The 21,495-nt window shown below is 41.1% G+C and overlaps 1 protein-coding gene across 4 annotated transcripts in view; it reads right to left on the bottom strand.

The window, feature by feature from the left end:
• Positions 1-4,381: 4,381 nt before the first annotated feature.
• LOC106568949 (phosphatidylinositol 3-kinase regulatory subunit beta) overlaps positions 4,382-21,495 on the bottom strand; it is a 56,379-nt gene continuing 39,265 nt past the window's right edge. For 2 of the 4 annotated variants that reach the window (XM_045693925.1, XM_014139822.2), the window contains 13 exons: positions 19,793-19,870; positions 19,166-19,297; positions 18,593-18,800; positions 17,720-17,805; positions 17,297-17,396; positions 14,650-14,748; positions 14,157-14,337; positions 13,676-13,801; positions 12,621-12,763; positions 12,255-12,431; positions 11,876-11,947; positions 10,621-10,794; positions 4,382-10,241 (listed from right to left, as the gene is read on the bottom strand). In XM_045693925.1, coding sequence (XP_045549881.1) covers positions 10,040-10,241; positions 10,621-10,794; positions 11,876-11,947; positions 12,255-12,431; positions 12,621-12,763; positions 13,676-13,801; positions 14,157-14,337; positions 14,650-14,748; positions 17,297-17,396; positions 17,720-17,805; positions 18,593-18,800; positions 19,166-19,297; positions 19,793-19,870 — 1,778 coding nt within the window. In that variant the 3' untranslated portion in view covers positions 4,382-10,039. Of the gene's footprint in view, positions 10,242-10,620; positions 10,795-11,875; positions 11,948-12,254; positions 12,432-12,620; positions 12,764-13,675; positions 13,802-14,156; positions 14,338-14,649; positions 14,749-17,296; positions 17,397-17,719; positions 17,806-18,592; positions 18,801-19,165; positions 19,298-19,792; positions 19,871-21,495 lie in introns of those variants that run through there. The other 2 variants (XM_014139821.2, XM_014139823.2) reach the window with 2 other exon arrangements.

The following is a 21,495-nucleotide window of genomic DNA, read 5'->3' as shown; positions in this document are numbered from 1 at the left end:
TTTTGTGAAGTGCACCAGTCCCTCCTGCAGCAAAGCACCCCCACAATATGATGCTGCCACCCCGTGCTTCACGGTTGGGATGGTGTTCTTCGGTTTGCAAGCCTCCCCCTTTTTCCTCCAAACATAACGATGGTCATTTTGGCCAAACAGTTCTATTTTTGTTTGTTTCATCAGACCAGAGGACATTTCTCCAAAAAGTACGATCTTTGTCCCCATGTGCAGTTGCAAACCGTAGTCTGGCTTTTTTATGACGGTTTTGGAGCAGTGGCTTCTTCCTTGCTGAGTGGCCTTTCAGGTTATGTCGATATAGGAGTCATTTTACTGTCGATATAGATAGCTTTGTACCTGTTTCCTCCAGCATCTTCACAAGTCCTTTGCTGTTGTTCTGGGATTGATTTGCACTTTTCGCACCAAAGTATGTTCATCTCTAGGAGACAGAACGCGTCTCCTTCCTGAGCGGTATGACAGCTGCGTGGTCCCATGGTGTTTATACTTGCGTACTATTGTTTGTACAGATGAACATGGTACCTTCAGGCGTTTGGAATTTGCTCCCAAGGATGAACCAGACTTGTGGAGTTCTACAATTTTTTTTCCTGAGGTCTTGGCTGATTTATTTTGAGTTTCGTATGATGTCAAGCAAAGAGGCACTGAGTTTGAAGGTAAGCCTTGAAATACATCCACAGGTACACCTCCAGTTGACTCAAATGATGTCAATTAGCCATGACATCTAAAGCCATGACATCATTTTCTGTAATTTTCCAAGCTGTTTAAAGGCACAGTCAACTTAGTGTATGTAAACTTCTGACCCACTGGAATTGTGATACAGTGAATTATAAGTGAAATAATCTGTCTGTAAACAATTGTTGGAAAAATGACTTGTGTCATGCACAAAGTAGATGTCCTAACCGACTTGCCAAAACTATAGTTTGTTAACAAGAAATTTGGGGAGTGGTTGAAAAACGAGTTTTAATGACTCCAACCTAAGCGTATGTAAACTTCCGACTTCAACTGTATATTCATATTCACATCAAGGCATGCTTTACATTGCTACATCACTGTGACAGGTTGATGTGGAAAGTGAGCTGTAACAGGGTTTTGATCCATCGATCCTGCAATGCAGAGGCAAGAGCACTCCACCTCTGGGCCTGTAGGATCCATGGATTAAACCAGTTACAACTCACTCTTTCCAAATCGGCCTGTTACATTACTGCGGGTCTTCTATAGCTTTAAACGCCTACACACTTCTTTGGTCTATTATTGACTGTGTGGCGCACTGACGTCTTGCAATGAACTAAGTGTCTTTTAAGGAAGCAAGTTTCTCACATTGCCTTAAAAACTACTTCTAATCAGAATGAGGAAATAGCAGGTTTATGTCAACATGTTCGTAGCAGTGTTGGGTTGCACAGTCTGTCAGTGGCAGTATGACATTGTAACTTCCAACCAATCGTGCCACTGGTGAGTCAGTGTGGTCTTCGCTCAAAGATCTTGGAATTTCCCCCTTTATTATTAGAAACCCTGCTACTGTTCCTCGTACCACCTGACTGTTCTTACTCAAAAGTCATGGCCTCATGGGCAATGCACACCACAGCAAAAAAACAGACTAATTTATTGTGAAAGATTAACCTGGTGTCATGGGATCCTTTAGGGCCGTCTCATAATCTGCAGTGCAGAGACAAACAGGACAGGACGATGACTTTATGATGATCCTGTGACAGTTTATGACTGGACTACTTTTATGTACAGTCGGTTCTCCTCTAAGGATCGATTGTTGCCTCGGTCTGTCTCTGCTCTCTTGCAAACTCCTTATGGAATTGTCTACTTAAAACCCCAGGAAATGCATGTTTCAATGTAACCTAAACTGGGTCCCGCCCCCCCACCCCAAGTGAACATATAGTAATAACAAATATGCTTTTCGTTGAACATCAGAAAAGTGAAATTTGGGTCAAATGCAGTCAGTACAGGTTTGATTGATTCCAACCCTTAATGTGTGTGTAGGCCCACACATGTTGAAATTCATCCAGAAAATGGCACCCTCCAGTGGTTTAAATTCAATACCAACTGCGTCACACATCAGCAAGTCTACCATAGCCTTCAACTGACAGGAATTCAAGAAGGAATTGACCCAAACTATCCTCAGAGCTTGTCGCAGGATTGACTGAAACTTACTGACAAAATACACAAGACCTTTTCTTTCTTTTTCTTCATCTTTTATAGATTTTTTTTAAATCATTTCATCAACCTAAGGAAATAACAGTACAGAAGTAAGAGTACCTGTTTGAGACAAACAACTCCAAAGCAAGCTGTACACAGAAAACAAAAGAAATAAAATGTTGCATCTGAATTAAGACAGATTGGGGAAAGAAGAGAGAATAATCATTTTACGTACATAAGGATTGTGCACATCACAACCAGTAGACTACCACTGGTTCAACGACAGTGCTCCCTCTGAGTTCAATTGCACTTTGGTGTAGAGTAGCTTTATCAGACTGTCCCGTTAATTTCCAGTCACCGTTTTGAAAAAGGGAAAAACTACACACCACATCTCAGTACAATAAGAATCATATCATACTGTACTTTGTTTTCTCCAAAGAAAGGTTTGTCAAAATGTACTGTACCTGACCTGCATTCAAATGATCACATACACAGCCATTTAGGATGAAATCTACATAGAAGCAGTATTGGCCAGATTACTTCAAATTTAATCAGTAATGGATTACAGTTACCAGTAATCAGATTACATTACTCATTTTGAGTAATCAGATTAAAAAAAATAAAAATAATGGAATTAAACACCCAGATGATTATTATTTATTTTTTTAAAGTGCACCTAGTTGGTAGAGCATGGCGCTTGTAACGCCAGGGAAGTGGGTTCAATTCCCGGGACCACCCATACATGAAATGTATGCACGCATGACTAAGTCTCTTCGGATAAAAGCGTCTGCTAAATAGCATACATTATTAATTTAGCAACATGACTATTTCCAAATTGGGGACTATAATTCACAAGTTCTATATTCTAACGTATTAGAGCATAGTCAGTCACAAGGTATCCATACTAATGTTTTTAGTTGGGGCACCTACCCATGATTTGGTTGCACAAAAATGTTGTTGCAGGGTCACGCAATAGAGAGAATGTGTAGCCTAATTAACTTATAGTCATTCAAAATGCTTCATTAAAAGGAGGTGTATTAGTATGATTCAAGAAATACATTTGTTTAATCTAACATGTCCATGCAGGAATGCATGATTCCAGATATTTTGATGTGCAATCTAAACCAGTCATTGTCATGAATTTTGAGTTTGACAATTAGGCAATTGTTATTAGTTTACAGTCACAATAGGGTTCCTGAATCTTCCTTTTTTGTTCAATACAGATAACATTTGTCTACATCATCTTGGGCACTTTAGGCTAAATCATTTGGGGCTCATTCAACACCTGATGAAGTGGTTAGCTAGTTGCTAAATCTACATTCTAATTATACCTGTGTAATTGATTATTAATCAGTAAATTAATGAATAATAATAATAATAATAATGAGTAGGCCTACGCAATCACCTTGGAATTGAATGGCCGACGTTCAATATTAAAGAGTAGATCAATAAAAGTAAACCTACAGAAAGCTGGGACCCTTCTCGTCTGGAGTAACAACCAACAGTGGTTGCTTTCAAGACTGTGTTGTTTTGTTTATTGCCCAGGGAGCTATCAGAGAGCATTTCTGTCTCCTGCTAGGAGCACACAAAGCCAAAGGAGAGAGCTAGAGTGAAAGTGCACTGCTACAAAGCAGCAAGCAGGAACATTTGAGTCCAGACCACTGTCTAATTGACCAGAAGGCTAGGTGTAAATCTTTTGGAAGCCTTACCTAGTCACTAAAGCCATTTGAATACAAAAGAAGCCACCCACCCTTGATGGGCGATCAGCAGAACAATAGCATATTTGAGAGCATGGGAGAAGTCTTGAGGGTGTGCTAAATGACAGCAATGCTGACAAAGTTTTATCCTTTTTTTTCTCTCTTGATATTAGATGAAGTAATCCCAAATGTAAATCAGATGTTTTTAATAATGTAACTGTAATCTGATTACATTATTATATATATATATATATATATATATATATATATATATATATATATATATATATATATATATATATATATATATATATATATTTTTTTTTTTTAATGTAATCCGGGCTGATTACAGTTAGGCCTACTTCATATATTTGTAAATAAATTGTGTAATGCCCGTTACATGTAATCCGTTACTACCCAACCCTGATTGAAGGGTTACAGAGATTAGATAAACTTTTAGAAGTAAATGAAAGCATATTTGTAAACTCCATTTAAAAGTAAGACTGAACAAATAAAAAACGTTTTGAATGACAGAGAGCAAGTCACGGAACGTCTTTATCTTAGAGTGTAGTGAGACGAGAATGACAGTGCAAAATCGAAATACATGCCTCTTCACTTTCACACATTTCCAAATTAATGTAATAGTTGACTCAACCCAAGACTGTAGACATACATTTTTCACCAAGTAGTGTGCACCTCCCGCTCTTTCAATCTTGAAAAGCCTGAAAACTAAAGCCTCCCAAATCATCTAGGGTGCAATCTACGGCCAAATCCTAACTGAGATCTGCAAGCGCAACTCAAAATTTCCCATTGACATCAAAAAAACGCAAAGTTAAGCCTTTATCTAAAGTTAAGATTCAGTCGTGAATACACAAGGCTCAGTCTAAGATGAAGTAGTCGGCAGTATAGAAGGTAAAGGAACAGAGATCAAGGATTTTAAGCCACTCAGGGAAGAGGGCCCATTGCAGACCATTCTGCCCGGGGGCCATTCAAAAAACAATTTAGTCGATTCTGTTCTAAGCAGAAGATGGTAACAATTTTTTTTCTTTCTTTTTTTTTTTTTAGAGGGAGCACTGTTTGACAAGTACAAAAAGAATCAAAACAAAAAGAACAAGCAGTCATAACATTTTCAAGTTTAAAATGACAAAGGAGAAAAAAGAAATCAAATCAATCTATCGGAGGCCCTTTTAGGGACAGACAGATTGACTTCTCAAACGCATACTTGCTATTTGGTTAATTAGATATCGTAAACATTTGTACTTTTCTGTATGAAGGAAAATATTCAAGCTAGCTTATTTTATAGATTCTGTAAGGTTATCATTAACAAAGATAAACAAACAAACACTTGGACAGACAAATCAATTTGCTTTAAATTTCTTTAAAAAAAAAAAGTCTAATTAAAAACAAACCCTAGACACCATAAAGGAACACTTTCCAATGACATCATTGTTCCACCTGCAAAGGTTGGTTATTCACTGAAGGAGTGTTTCTGAACTGTTGAAATTTGTTCCTTAACTTGTTGGCAACATGTTTGGCCGGTATGAAGTATCATGTGTTATCTAGTGCATTTGGGGGACTTTTATCCGATTATTAAATGCCCCTCTCTTCGAATCATACATTATTTTCATACCTCAAACACTCCCCTGGTATCACTTTCAAACTGCCTCCTCTCGCAATATAAAAAAACACAACCAGAATCTCCAAGCTGAGAATATATTTATGTAATTTTGATTTAAAATAAATGAAAAATTAAAAAAAGGTGCTTTCCCCATCCCTATGGACAAAGCATATCTGTATAGGAATCTATTTTCTGCTCAGATAATACATTTTATAATCTTAGAATATAGAGGCTGTAGTCTAGACACCAGTTAGTCCCAGTATTGGTCAACTCTATCGTCACGGGTCCTTGTTAGGGTAGCAACAACGGAGCTTTGCTGAAAGACACTTGTGTCAAGACTATTGATAATCTCTACTCAAATTTGACAGAGACACTTATGTGTGAGTAGGGCCAAGGTTGGCCAATCAGTATGTCGTCATGGACAACTAGATTCAGCGCTGCATTTTGAAACGTAGATGAGCCTGCCTCCTCTTCCTCAATCATTGCGGGTCAATTAAAACCAATAATACCGCGATCAAAAAGGAAGGAACGCTTGCTGGTGATAATGATAAAGCTTAGCTTATGATTTACACATCAGGGCGTTAACATGAAAACTAGACATGACTTGGCCCACTGATGCAATGCTGCTGTGGCACTTGTCAATAGACATGTTTCACATCTAAACTCATTTAGTCAGCGTCTGTTTCGGATCCATTCCCAGCATAATTAAATCAGAATATATAACCCCAAAACAATACGTCAAGATATATTTCAATATATTTCTTTCAAATATGCTTCAAACCTAAATATTCAAACGTAATAAAATGTTAATTACTTGTATTCGGTAACTGATATGGTAGAAGTATGACACCACTATTTACTGATATGGTAGAAGTATGACACCACTATTTACAGGTGTTATGTACCAAAGAAAAGTAATAGTAATGGCCTGGATAATTCACCTGGACATTTTGGAGGGTGCTATGACACGTGGTTTCACGATAACTGGGTAAAGGACAACTCAAAGCTAACCCTGCTCCAAGTCATCTCATTGGGCACGACCGCCGAAACACTATCACTGCACATGTGTCATCATTCATGTTACTGCAAGTGACGCCATGACATCCATACCGTTGGAGCGTCGAGGACCGACCAAATATGCCGATTGCATATTAGCTAGCTTCCCTTTCATTTGGTTTGAAACGAGTCACCCATTTCGAATGGGAAACGGGTGGGCCTGGCACAATCAAAACCAAACACAGATTTATAACAGTTAAACAATTAAAATCATGAAAAACAGCAATAAATGGACATGAGTCCTACTTGCCCCAATACCGGCTTACAATTTCAGAGTTCGTGAAGACTCCACCAAATGGATCGAGTAGGGGGAACACTGAATGTTTCCTCCCCCCCCCCCCCACAAACTCGGTTTCACAAAGAAAGTCCGATTAAAACATCCCTGACATGACACTTAATAAAAACAAACAATACTATCATGGCCTACTGAGCTTCACTAATGCGGTTTAGAATTAACTAATTTTGGAGACTCAATTAAAGAAAAACTCCACCCCCAAAAAACTATCATCTTTTGGTATTTGTTTTAGTCCCCCGTTGAAGTTTTATATATAAAAAACTAAAATACAGCCGGTATGATGCATTTTGCATCATATGATGCTAAATTTTGCATCCTAAGCAAAATGCATCATACCGGCTGTATTTCGAAAGTCAACCATCTCGAGAACTGGATTGCTGACATGCAAAAAAATGTAGGACTATATCAACAATGGACTAATGAAACAAATACCAAAATATCATTTTTGGTGTAATTTTCTTTAAGGAAAAAGTGCATTTGCAAAATGTTGGTCCGATGGACTGAGTAAAATACATGAGTCAGTAGATGGGTAAACAGGAAATGAAGTCACAGGGAATTGACGTGAAAACACCGTGAGAAGTACTGCATGCATTCACTTAAGAGCTTATTGAATGAGATTCGGCTTATTAAAACGGAAAACGCTACGTGTTGGGCTATGACTGTGTATTCACATTTCTATCCACTCTAGGTGTGATTCAATAAACTATACAACAAACCCCCAAAGGAAACGGCCTCACTCACTGAAGAGCACCAAGCTATAGGCGTCACAAAAAAATACAATTGTAACCTTATTCAAAATGATGTAACAAGAGAGAAGCATAACTAAACTAACACAATCTCTATAACTCGGACCTCGCACACTACAGGAAAGACTACAACTATGCGCATTTGCCAGTTCTCTTCAGGGGCTTGACATTATATCATTGGCAAATGCTTTTTAAACAAAGCATACAGTACGCGGTAGCACGGTCTATAGGAGAGAAGCTCCTCCGACAACGACAAGAGAAGAGCTAAGGCACTTCTTAACTTTGTAAATCACTCTTTTATAGGTCTCTCACTACTGCCACTTCGTGTAATTCTAGGCTATTCTTCTGGCCAAGAACTGTGCAAAACACTACTATACAGTACCAAGCTATTTTTCCTTTAGATAATTATTTTCCTTCTACTAATATTTGTACCAAAAATACGTTTTGAACACAAAATGCTCTCGCCAATATGCAACGCTCCACAAAATTGTATAATTTTTTTCAACTTCCAATTAAAATGTGACAATTACACAAACCAAATTACTCCAATTTCCTCCAACTAGTTAAACAATCCAATAGCATGACTATTCAGTTGCAGTATCCATGTTATCATACTTAATCTGTACAACCAACATGGGAAAAATACATCTGCTCGGAGCAAATGATCATGTTTAAAACTACCCAAAATGAGCGCCCACCATGACACATATATTTTTATGCACATTCTACAAAAAAATTTGCAAAACTCCTTTTCTCTGGGAAGTTTCCTCTTTCTCAAGAAATCTAAAAGCGCCACCACATTTAAAATCCTCACTATCCTCGGTTTCATTACGAGGCTTCTTTTTAGTAACGAATCGACGGTAGAAATTTGGCTGAAGTGTCTTCACCCGAACAAAGTCTGTGCTACGCAAAAGGGATGGAAGAAAGTCCTTTAAGCCGCACATCAAAAGTACTGCCCAGTACCCACGGAGGGATTCACCTCGAACAGTGTGTCTGTAAATCTATACGTATTCTTATTCACGTACAATTGTTTGTGCATTATACAGGTCTAGTACACACGACGTATGCACTTAAAACAGCACAAGTACTAGAGCAAGTTCTCTAGGTACTAAACAAAAGAAGGATTTTCATGCATATGGTACTTATGGAAAATCCCCCGGACCTCCGTTGTCATGCTTACTGTCAAAAAGGATCCAATCTTATTTTTGCTACATAAAAAGACATCCTTCATTTGGGCTCACGTTTAGCTGGATACCATACGTCCTCCAGCAGTTTCCCTGCAGGGGGGGACACAGTTGAAAAGAAAACCATTCAATATTTTCTGTTTGACAGTCACACTGTCTGTTACTGTCGGTATATATATGGATCATATAACGACAAGAATCCATTTTTTCCATTTTGTACAACAACGTTCTACAGCTCTGTGAATCAAGCTTGTGTCAAATAAAAACAACAGTCAAGATCAAAAGAGGAAGTACCGTGAGTAGTAGTGACGCTGCGACATAAAAGCAAGCGCTTGTGAAAAGAACACTGCATAGGCTTCCTAGAGACTAAACCAGTCAGTACTGAGAGTTAAGATCTGATAGGTCGATGATCTGTGAGTATATTAGCATAGAAATGAGAACATCTCAAGAATACTAACAGTAATACCTTAGTCCATCATGGCTACAGTATAAAAGAAAGCACTTGAAGAGAACATTTGAAATAAGAAACGTGCTCGCAGGGTTAAAGGGAAACCTGAATCCCTTTAGAAACTGCATTCATCAATATATATATACACATTTGATCTATTGTGAATATCTATCTATCTATTCACAATAAAACAAATATAACATATCTATTTTTATAAAGAATGTTTATCTTACAACAAACTGGAGGAGAGACCAGTAAATTAAACTTTTTAAAATATATTTTTATAAAGCTTTCTGTCATCCCACCCTATATAGTTCCCTCTTTCCCAACACAGGCTTGTGGTCAATCAAGGCTCTTTCTATGGTACTTAAGCAAGCTTTTTATAGAAAGTAACTGGTTTGTCCAGCCACTTCACCCCGCCTTTCCAGGACCATGTATCCCCCCCCCCCCACCCATCTCTTAGATCTTGTTGTTGTGAAGTGCAGTGTGGTGAGGAGCCAGGTTAGCCAAGTCCTTAGTGGGGATGACAGCTCAGGCCTTTGCCTAGAAGGGTAAGTGGGTGCCAAGGCAACAAAAAAAAAGAAGCTGAGCTCCATCCAGTATCTTTAACCTCCAGTTCCCCGACTCTCTCCCCTCTACTCTCGCTCCTTCTTGCTCTTCTAAATATGGTCTGAAAGCTTTATCATAACGGTGTGCTTATGTTGTTTTCAGTCTACAAACAGGGTTTTCGTCTCATGTTTACTGCGGCTGGTACTGTGGTACGTAATGAGTGTGCTTTTTTGTTGTTGCCGCCATGCTTTGGAAGTGCTGGTCACCGTTGGGGGTCGTCGTGTCACACTGCCCTTCATCTGTGGTGCTGCTGCTGGGTCTGGGTGAGGACTGGGTAGGCCAGGGTTACATTCAGCTGGTCGTTGTGTTGGACCAGGGACTCTTGCTTGTAGTGGAGCACCAGGTCCTTCAGGGAGCCGTACAGGTTGTAAGGCTCGGCGAAGCCGTAGCCTTTATCCGTCTTGTAGATGACGCAGTGTTTGGCGTCGCCGTCCACACTGGGGGAAGACAGCGCAAACTCATTTAATGATTTACGGAAACAAAGTAAAAGTAAAAAAATATTCACTAATAGACATTTTATTTGTTATTAAACACTAAAACTACATTTTAAGTGAGACGTTAGGGCCGGTCTGAAGCCCCAACTTCACCCATGCACTGCCAAGGTTTTCCAGCACACAGCTTTGACCTCCCCAGGAGCTATATTGGTCTCCCCCCTTTGTTATCGTCTTTATTAAATGGCACATTTAGGGGAAAGCCAACAGTTGGGAAGTGAAACCGAAATACATTTTCTTTTCCCGTTTTACAATAGTTCAACCCATCAAAGAATAAATCTTAGTCCTTCTGACTGACATGTAACACACTGAAATAAACACTCACACCACGGAGCAGGCGTAGGAGCCCTTCTGCGTCTGGCTCTCTCGGATGAGGAAGGTGCCGTCACACTTGTCCCTAAGCAGCTCCTCTGCCTGGGTGCGCTTGATGTCGCCCACGTACCATGTGCACTCGTCGTGGTGGGGCGAGCCCTCGTCCTCCTCCACCAGCGAGTATGAGCTGTAGGAGGGAGACGGTGTTAATGACTCATTGGATATTTTACAAAATTCTTTATAAAAGGTGTTAGGATTACTTTTGGGTAGCTGGTGCAGAGTTTAAAGGCATTGCAGCTTTTAGGGAAAGGCAACCTGGTCATTCTCAGTGAGCAGAATTGGTTGCAAGGACATAATTGTCATTTTGTAAAATGTCTTTTTACAACAAGAATGTGGACACACATGCTTTGTTTAATGACAGTGGCAGGTCATTATTAAAAATAGAAAAGAGTTGAGGGTCTAAAGAGCTGCCCTGCAGTACACCACACTGTTTTCATTTATTTTTTATTTATTGAATATTCGAAACATACAATATACTTGCAGTGAAGCCGCTCAACAACTACACCATACCAGTCATCCAACAGATTCCCATTCAGAGCGACACACAGTAGCATCCAGGGTCAATGCCCTGCTCAAGGGCATGTTGACCAATCTACCACCAGGCCAAAAGAACGTGAACCCGAACCCTCCAAGATCCCCCCCACAATTCCACAATAGCTCTCCCTCAACCATTTGAGACCCTCCCACAGCCCCCCCCCCCCCAGTACACCACACTTTACATGTTTGACATAAGAGAAGCTTCCATTAAAGAAAACCCTCCGAGTTCTCTCAAACTTCTCGAATGAACAGTAAACCTGGTTTCAAAAAACAGCTAAAGCCCTACCTCACGGCACAACGCCTTCTCCCCTATTTGACCTAGATAGTTTGTGTATGTATGCATTGATTTTTTAGGCTACGTGTGCCTTTTTAAAAATGGATGTAGTTCTGTTCTTGTCAATTAATGTTCTTTATCATGTCATGTTTCATGTTTTGTATGGACCCCAGGAAGAGTAGCTGCTGCTTTCGCAACAGCTAATGGCGACCCTAATAAAATACCTCCCCCCAAAATACATCAATATGACGTCCGTACAAAATACAAGAACGATATGACGTCAATACAGAATACAAGGCAACAGTTTCAAATTCACGTATCACTGACGCGCCCAACGGGTATAGCTTTATAACATGCAATCTAAACACTTGCCAAATGTTTCAGCTTCGTCACTTACTCTTCTGCCTCGTTCTTTATGCCCAGCCACTCATTGATACTCTTCTGCCTCGTCCCCTTCTGTGTCAACCATCTGCAAGACCAAAGAAACAGAATTGCACACAATTCCACTTCAATTCAGTCAACAAATACTATATACACACACACATACACATACACATACACATATATATATATATATATATATATATACTGCATATTTAAATAATAGAACTTGTTGAACATAGCTATAGCCATCAGTCTTGCGTGTTTTCGTGGTCATCAGCGTTAGCTATCCTGCTACAGAGCTTTTTGATGATGTCGGGATGAGTGCACGTCACTCGAACATAATGTTTCATGGTAAACAAAAAAAAATTCTCTATAGTATTGTATTTTCTTACACCAGGTACTGGTCCCGGATCTTCCTTAGCTGAATGAGGTCCGGCTTCAGGCTGTTCATCATCTTGTCAATCTCTCGGTTGTCAGTGGCCTGCTGCTTCAGATCCTGCTCCAGCTTTCTCTTGCTGTCGTGGATCTCCGTCACCCTAGACTTCAGACGCTCTGAGTTGCTCTGGATCCTGAAGTGAGTGGGGGGGAAAAAAATCTCCATAACAAATCACCTCTGGGGTTCATTGGTAGTGGTCTAGTTTGACTGTTCTTAACAATACATTGACTGATGTTTTAAATTGTCTTAACATACAGCCTACGTACATACAGAGGTACTAGTTTGAAATAACCATGTCACTATGGACAGGCAAAACGCTTACTTCTGGATCTCCTTGTCGTTGCCTTCGCGTAGGAACTTCTCGATGGACTCTTTGCTGTAGCGCTCCTGGGTCTCACACTGCTCCTCGAAGATCTTGATGGTCTCGCCGAAGGCCTCGATAGCCGTGCGCTTCATCTGGAGCTCCTGCAAGTCAGCATTTTTATTTATTTTATTTCACCTTTATTTAACCCGGTAGGCAAGTTGAGAACAAGTTGTCATTTACAATTGCGACCTGGCCAAGATAAAGCAAAGCAGTTTGACACATACAACAACACAGAGTTAGACATGGAGTTAAACAAACATACAGTCAATGATACAGTAGAAAAATAAGTCTATATACAATGTGAGCAAATGAGGTGAGATAAGGGAGGTAAAGGCAAAAAAGGCCATGGTGGCAAAGTAAATACAATATAGCAAGTAAAACACTGGAATGGTAGATTTGTAGTGGAAGAAAGTGCAAAGTAGAAATAGAAACAATGGGGTGCAAAGGAGCAAAATAAATAAATAAATAAATAAATACAGTAGGGGAAGCGGTAGTTGTTTGGGCTAAATTATAGATGGGCTATGTACAGATGCAGTGATATGTGAGCTGCTCTGACAGCTGGTGCTTAAAGCTAGTGAGGGAGATAAGTGTTTCCAGTTTCAGAGATGGGGCATGATGGGACCAATACAATCCTCCTATTTGTTTCCTCTCCTTTTGCGACCACTTACAGTCATGCGTGCGTACATTTTACGTATGAGTGGCCCCAGTGGGAATCGAACCCACATCCCTTGGCATTGCAAGCGCCATGCTCTACCAACTAAACCACACAGGACTTTGAAATACTTTGAAATGGAGTCTTATCTTCTTCGCTTTTCCCCTCATAGCAATGGCAGTTAGGAGGGATGTGAATTTCCACCATTTTCTTTTCACCTGTCCTCTCAGATCATTGGTTACAGAGCAAGGATAAAAGACGGATACAAGAAAAATATCTAATTTCAGAATATTGGGACAGAGGTGTGTTCCAGAAGTATGGACCCAGTACGCCCTTTACAGTACAGGATGCAGTATAGTACCTGTGAGGTGCGTGTGTACTCCTCGTAGAGCACGTCGTACTCCCGGCTCTTCTCCTGGTACTGCTCGTGGTACACCTTCAGCTGCTCGCCCACCGCCTCAATGCTGTCCTCTTTCACCAGCTGCTCCTGAGGAAAGCAACGTTATCCAATTGTCAGTGACAATATTCACAAAGCAGCCAATCAAGCGGGAAGACAATGATGCTGCAATACAAATTGAGCAGGAACTGAATCAAACGTTCCATGAAAATGTCATTCTAACTTGCACTCTAAACCGGCAATGTCTTGGAATTCGAGGAGTGTGTATACATCTCAGAGTTGGCTGAAATAGGCATCTGTGGATCTGGTATAGACTACAGAAGATTGTGGCGGCAGTGGTAATCCTAAGGTTAGAAAGGCAGGCCAGCAATAGGACAACGTTCAATTTCGATGCCCAGTAAAGTTGTCTGTTGTTGTCAATGTACATGTAGTGTAAAGTAGGTACCTGTTGGTATTTGGAGATGGGGTAGAGGAGCCGGGTGTCCAGCTTGGCGTTGTACTGGGCCAGGGAATCGTGGCGGTAGTGGTTGATGAGCTCCACCACCGTGGTGAAGGTGAGCGGCTCGGAGAAGCCATAGCGACCGCCCCGGTGGCAGATCTTTATCAGCTTGTTGTTGCCTCCTTTCCTGTGGTGGAGAAGCGGTGCGAAATCAATGTCAATGGCGAGAAATACATTTGAAATCTCGGTGAAAGTGACGTTGCTTTCATTAAGATTCATTCTGTAGATACTTTTTAACCATTTGCTCTTTTTCCAAACGTGAACCCAAGAATCGCAATAGCAAACTACATTCCACATTCTAAAAGGAGATTTAAAAAAAAAAAAAAATCTCTCAGAATCACTTATTTACAGAAGTTTAGTAAATGTGTAATGTTGACCGTCCTCCGCTCTTTACATAAGACATATAGTGTAATACTTGATAATAGGAGTAGCCTCTCACCTGAGGGTCAGTGTGTACTCTCCCTTCAGTTTGCTGGAGGCGTCGCGGACCATGAACGTCCCGTCAGGGGTGTCTCTCATCTTCTCGTTCACCTCCTCCCTGGAAACACAATGGCACAGTTGAAGGGGATTGTGAATTCATCAAAGCACCACATCCTTTACAATATAATCTCCCGTGGGTAGATTCTGCGCGTAGACCAAAGAATCTTCCGGGACTAAATGGAATGCGTGAGATAACGAGCAACAGAAGCTTCGATTTTGGGGTTTTCGTCACTGGCTATTTGGGCGCATTAGGATTTGGCGAAGGAGGTGCTTAAACTGCTTCGACTCTGCCTGAGAGTTTCCTTTTGAGAGGGTGGAAACTTTTGCCGGAACTCTCAATTTCTAACACGAATGAACAAAGCAGTTAATCACGCAGCTGACCAAATTATGCAAGATTTTCCTTTATACACACAATACAACTTAATGACTAGCACATGATGACAATAGGCTGTTTCATGAGAGCTGATTATCGTATACCATAATCTACAAATAGTTTTTACTATAATCCTGTTTTAATCCACACAAAAATGTGGTTACTGGATAAATAAATACTATAGGCCAGGGATCATCAACTACATTCAGCCACGGGACGATTTTTTGTTGAGCGGATGGTCAGGGGTCCGGAACATAATTACAAATAATATATTGCAAATTGACCGCAAGAAATCCAAAGAGATATAATATTTGATTAAACCACTTCAAACCTTGCTTACATTTGTATATGATCACATACAGCGCCTTCGGAAAGTATTCAGACCCCTTGATTTTTTCCCCCATTTTGTTACGTTACAGCCTAATTTTAAATTGTATTAAATAGAAATCCTCAGCAATATACACACACAATACCCCATAATGACAAAGTAAAAACAGGTTAATAGACATTTTTACAAATTTATAAAAATGTTAAACCATTAATACCTTATTTACATAAGTATTCAGACCCTTTGCAATGAGACTCAAAATTGAGCTCAGGTGCGTCCTGTTTCCATTCATCATCATTGAGATGTTTCTACAACTTGATTGGAGTCCACCTGTGGTAAATTCAATTGATTGGACATTATTTGGAAAGGCACACACCTGTCTATATAAGGTCCCACAGTTGACAGTGCATGTCAGAGCGAAAACCAAGCCATGAGGTCGAAGGAATTGTCCGTAGAGCGCCGAGATAGGATTGTGTCGTGGCACTGATCTGGGGAAGTGTACCAAAACATTTCTGCAGCATTGAAGGTTCCCAAGAACACGGTGACCTCCATCATTCTTAAATAGAAGAAGTTTGGAACCAACAAGACTCTTCCTAGAGCTGGCCGGCCAAACTGAGCAATCGGGGGAGAAGGGCCTTGGTCAGGGAGGCGACAAAGAACCCAATGGTCACTCTGACAGAGCTCCAGAGTTCCTCTGAGGTGGGAGAACCTTCCAGAAGGACAACCATCTCTGCAACACTCCACCAATCAGGCCTTTATGGTAAAGTGGCCAGACGGAAGCCACTCAGTAAAAGACAAATGACAGCCAACTTGCAGTTTGCCAAAAGGCACCTAAAGACTCTCAGACAATGAGAAACAAGATTCTCTGGTCTGAGGAAACCAAGATTGAACTCTTTGGCCTGAATGACAGGGGTCACATCTGGAGGAAACCTGGCACCATCCCTACTGTGAAGCATGGTGGTGGTAGAATCATGCTGTGGGGATGTTTTTCAGTCGCAGGGACTGGGTGACTAGTCAGGATCAAGGCAAAGATGAACGGCGCAAAGTACAGAGAGATCCTTGCTGAAAACCTGCTCCAGAGCACTCAGGACCTCAGACTGGGGCGAAGGTTCACCTTTCAATAGGACAACGACCCTAAGCACACACCCAAGACAAGGCAGGAGTGGCTTCAGGATAAGTCTCTGAATGTCCTTGAGTGGCCCAGCTAGAGCCCGGACTTCACCTGATCGAACATCTCTGGAGAGACCTGAAATTAGCTGTGCAGTGACGCTCCCCGTCCTACCTGACAGAGCTTGAGAGGATCTGCAGAGAAGAGTGGGAGAAACTCCCAAAATACAGGTGTGTCAAGCTTGTAGCGTCATACCCAAGAAGACTCGAGGCTGTAATCGCTGCCAAAGATGCTTCAACAAAGTACCGAGTAAAGTGTCTGAATACTTATGTAAATGTAATAGTTCAGTTTTAATATTAAATACATTTGGAAACAGGATGCACCTGAGCTCATTTTCAGGTGTCATAGCATATGGTCTGAATACTTATGTAACTAAGGTATTTCTGTTTGATTTTTAATACATTTGCAAGCATTTCTAAAAACCTGTTTTGGCTTTGTCATTATGGGGTATTGTGTGTAGATTGATGAGGGAAAAAAACTATTTTAGAAGGCTGTAACCTAACAAAATGTGGAAAAAGTCAAGGGGTCTGAATAATTTCCGAAGGCAATCTCTTATTAAAATCACTTGGAGCTGATTTGCTGGTGTTTTAACACAGTTTCTTTTATGTCTAACAATAAAAAATAAAGTTTTTTTTTTCCCCCCTCAGAAAACTTGGGAGCCAAAACTATTTTGTTGATGTAGTAAATTATTTAATTGAAGATTTAGAAATGTTATTGATACACGAGTGGCTCTTTACCTGGAGATTTCCCCCCAGTACCACTCGGAATCACTCAGTATGTGAGTCTCAGTCATGGCTGGAGTCGTGGTTTTGGCCTTCATTGGCTTGACTGGTAGAGCTATACAAAACACACGGATACAACCGAAAACCCCATTAGATTAAAATGTTTTGGACAAGCAAACATCACAAGAGATTTTCAATAGAAAAAGTCTCATTTACACATACAGATCCTGACACACAAGCCAAATCATCTTTAGTTGGGGATGTTTCGTGTGTGCTTATTGGTCTGTACAAATCAGCACTAAGTTATGCACAGTAAATAGTACAATCCATTATTCTGTGCAAACCATTCTAAAAAAACACTATTTCCATCCAGTCCAGGTTCTATATTAATTTCTATTGAGCCCTCCAATTTAAAGCACTGTATCTACCCATACATACCAGGGGGCGGGACTTCCTGTCCCATGGCCCTCTCCATCAGCAGCCTCTCCAGCGCTAGTGCAGGGAACTCCTCCCCCACCTCCCACCTGTCAATCAACAACAGCAGGGAGTAAGACACATAGTCATAAGATGTTCAGTCAGCGGCAGGTCATTCAAACACATGGTGCTGAGCCGGCAGGGGAAAAGTACTCAGCTGCAGTCTGTAATAACAGCTTTTAGCGTTAGGGATTTCCTCTCGAGTCACAGGAGGGAGAGAGCACTAACAATCACATGTTCTTCCACTAATCCAGTGCCATTGGAGCCCTCACTTGTCCATCTCAAGAGGATATCACTAGCTATGTGGTAGTGTGGTAGGATATTCACTAGCTGTGTGGTAACTATGCAATCTGACACAAAATGGCTGCTGTGCATCACAAGGGTGGGGTTTGAGGTTAGTTACTCCAATACAATGTAAAGCAATTTCAGAACTAGTGGAAAGCAACGGTTTATACAGTATGAATGCAATCCATTAAGATGCTTGTGCACTGCTCACACAATACTCCCATTCCTGACACCAAACACTGACTGAACATGCCGAATTGGACCAAATATTACCCAACAAAATGGCAACCAACACAGACGAGCGGCGTACACTGACCCAACTCTGTTGTTTGTTGGCATAAGTCTGGGTGGTGTGAATGCGGCGTTAGAACATTGGAAAAACAACAACCAACAAAGACTGACTTCTTGTTTTTATAAGAAACATTAATGTGTTGGAAATTCCAAATTGCTGTAATCGCTGCCAAAAAGGTAATTCTACAAAGTATTGACTCAGGGGTGTGAATACTTAGCTCATTTATCCTTAGATGTTAAATCATGTATTTTCCTACTCACCCAGTGGCAGAGCTGGGCCGGATCAGCAGCGGCCCAAAGACCAGGCCCAGGGTGTGAGGGTCCAGGCCGTTGAGCTGGGAGCCCTGGCCCACCTTGCCCAGGTGTGTGAGCAGGTACTGCAGGGTGAGGCGATGGTGCAGAGGCACACTGGTGGCCCTCTCCAGGACCAGGCTCAGCTCCCTGCCTCCGCTGCTGCTTGCCGCCACGTCTGTGAGAGGAGGCAGACTACATGTTACCACAGCCCCTTACTCCCTCACTCACACAAGCAAGTGTGAACACACAAAAAGGAACTCACTCTCAGCATACACACACAAAGTCCCTGACACCCCCAGGGACCAGGGTAGCTTTATAAGTTAGAACATTTTTGGGATGCCTGTGACTAGCTCATCCCCAGCACTCCACTACTGGCTTATTCTCGCAGGCAGGAGGGGGGCACGCGATTGACACGCCACACAATCAGCTTCATGCGATTCTGTGACTTTCTATAGCCTAGGTCTGTATCATCTGGGATGGGTTGGTGGGGGGGATGGGACGGTGGCGCACAAGCAGGGGTCAGTGAAATGTGGCATGTACCCGCGGCGCCGTGCTGCAGCGCAGCCTGCAGGTCTGGGTAAACACCGGGGGGGATGACAGGGGACGGCAGCTCCCTCAGGTAGCGGACCACACACTCCGACAAGGCGCCCACGTCACTACCCGACTCCACCTCTAGAGAGAGAGAGAGAGAGAAAGAGAGAGAGAAAGAGAGAGAGAAAGAGAGAGAGAAAGAGAGAGAGAAAGAGAGAGAGAAAGAGAGAAAGAGAGAAAGAGAGAGAAAGAGAAAGAGAGAGAGAGAAAGAGAGAGACAGTGGGTCCGGCCAGCTGCATTTCATTCAGACAGATTTGCCACACGGAAAAAGCAAATGGGAGCATTTTGAATGCATTACGTGCATGATACACCTACATTTATATGCTAATAGTGTAGCAAGTCTTATCATGCACTATGGGTTTGAGAAAAGGTATACATGTATTATTTATAAAGGTTGTACAAAGTGTTGTTACCGCAAATTGGATATACAATGGCCTTCTACTACAGTTGAAGTCGAATAAGATAACTCACCCCCCACGAATTTAACACTCATTCAAAACACTTCATTTCGAGCATTACTATACTAATAATTGTAACAGGACAGATACAGCTGGAGCGTGACGGGAGTAACTCACCACCACTCCAGCTCTCTGTTGGGCTCTCCGAGTTGGAGGATGCCACGGGTGTCCTGTACAGTGTCTTGCAGTCCAGACCTGCAGACGAATCGAGACAATAGCTCATCAGCCTTCTAAAAACAAGCCCCTCTATAGTATGCATGACTGCCTGACTCGGCATGACAGACGCAGACAGATGGTCACATTAAATGTAAAGGCCCTAGGGATTAGGGCCTGGCATTTTAACTTTTTGGACTGTTGGAGTGTCTGCATTTATCTATATGCCAACAGTACCTAATTATGAGCAACAATACCTAATGTATCACAGCCATTACAGATAGTAAACCCTAATTGCTAAATTGACTCATATTCAGTATATAAAAAAAAAAGTATTGCCATTTAAGATTAATTTATTGAAACTAATATCAACTGGTTATATTATATCGTGGAAAACAATCTTCAAAAAAGTAGTAACCTCAGCGGTGTGGCACTCGCTTGTAGAATCCTTTTGCTGAGCAATGGCATAGCCTTGTTTTGATAATGTAGCTCCTATTTACAGAGCCTTATTACAATCAAGACACCTATTTTATGATAAAAAAAACATTATGTAAAATAAAATAAGACAGTAAAGTGGGATTCGCATCTCGTGTCTGGAACAGTTATTCTCAAAGAGTGCTCATTTGAAACGTGAGTAGTTGATATACATTTGGTAGTTGATATACATTTTTTCAGGGTTACAAAACAAAAATCGGTCATCTTTTCGATATACAGACGTTCGATTTAGTTTATGATGCCTGTTCCTTTGAATTTTTCTACATTTAACACTGCATGGGGATGAATTATGGCCAGGATTCTGATGAAAATACGCTCTGTCTTTATCAAACTAATGTTGTTGCCTATTTTCAGTGTGGAACCAGTCTATGTTTACGGGGTAATAGCCGAGTCGGACAAATTCTAAATGTCACTAGCAGCTCGCAAAGTACAATCATCACTAACGTTAGTTACCACAGCTACAAAATCATAAACCCTGGCCTGTTTCTACAATTTCTTAAAATCTGATTTTAAACCTAACCGTCAACCCTAACCACACCGGTGACCTTATGCCTAGCCCCTACCTTCAATTTAGACCAAAAAGCAAATGTTGGTTTTCATGAATTTTTACGATATAGCCAATTTTGACTTTGTGGCTGGGGTAACCAGTGACAACAGCAAAGTAGCCTAAACGGAAAATGACAATTATTCCAAAACTGCAGGTCATTGTTGGAACACATATTTCCCTACTTTAGTCAACCAGTCCTTTTATAATTTGTTTAACAACTGTCGTCATTTGGCAAGGAATATAGCTTGTGTATTCTATCAGATACGTTTTTATGGGCATTTATTTCTGTAGGCGCACTCAGCACGCGTGTGTAGAGGGAGCGGTCAGAACCCAATTGAGTGAGACACGAAAGGAAATTTAAGGAGCCCGCAAATGCGCACGTACAAATGGAACATCAGAGTCAAAGCAAATTAACGTTGTTTTAAAGACAACATTTCGACCAAATAGTTTTACAGTATTATTATTATTATTTTTTTTTTTTTAATCTCTGGTAAAAGATTGAGTTTTGACGTCAGTTCGAGGACTTGATTACTCATGCCCATCCCTACTAGGGATGTGATTATGAATACACTCCGGGGAGCTATGATGCAGGACACAGGAAGATACCAATCTGTGCAACCTGTGT

The sequence above is a fragment of the Salmo salar genome, chromosome ssa14 (genome assembly GCF_905237065.1).
Source record: "Salmo salar chromosome ssa14, Ssal_v3.1, whole genome shotgun sequence".
Taxonomy (NCBI): domain Eukaryota; kingdom Metazoa; phylum Chordata; class Actinopteri; order Salmoniformes; family Salmonidae; genus Salmo; species Salmo salar.
The sequence above is the reverse complement of the archived record's forward strand: the minus strand, read 5'-3'. Positions and strand labels throughout refer to the sequence as shown.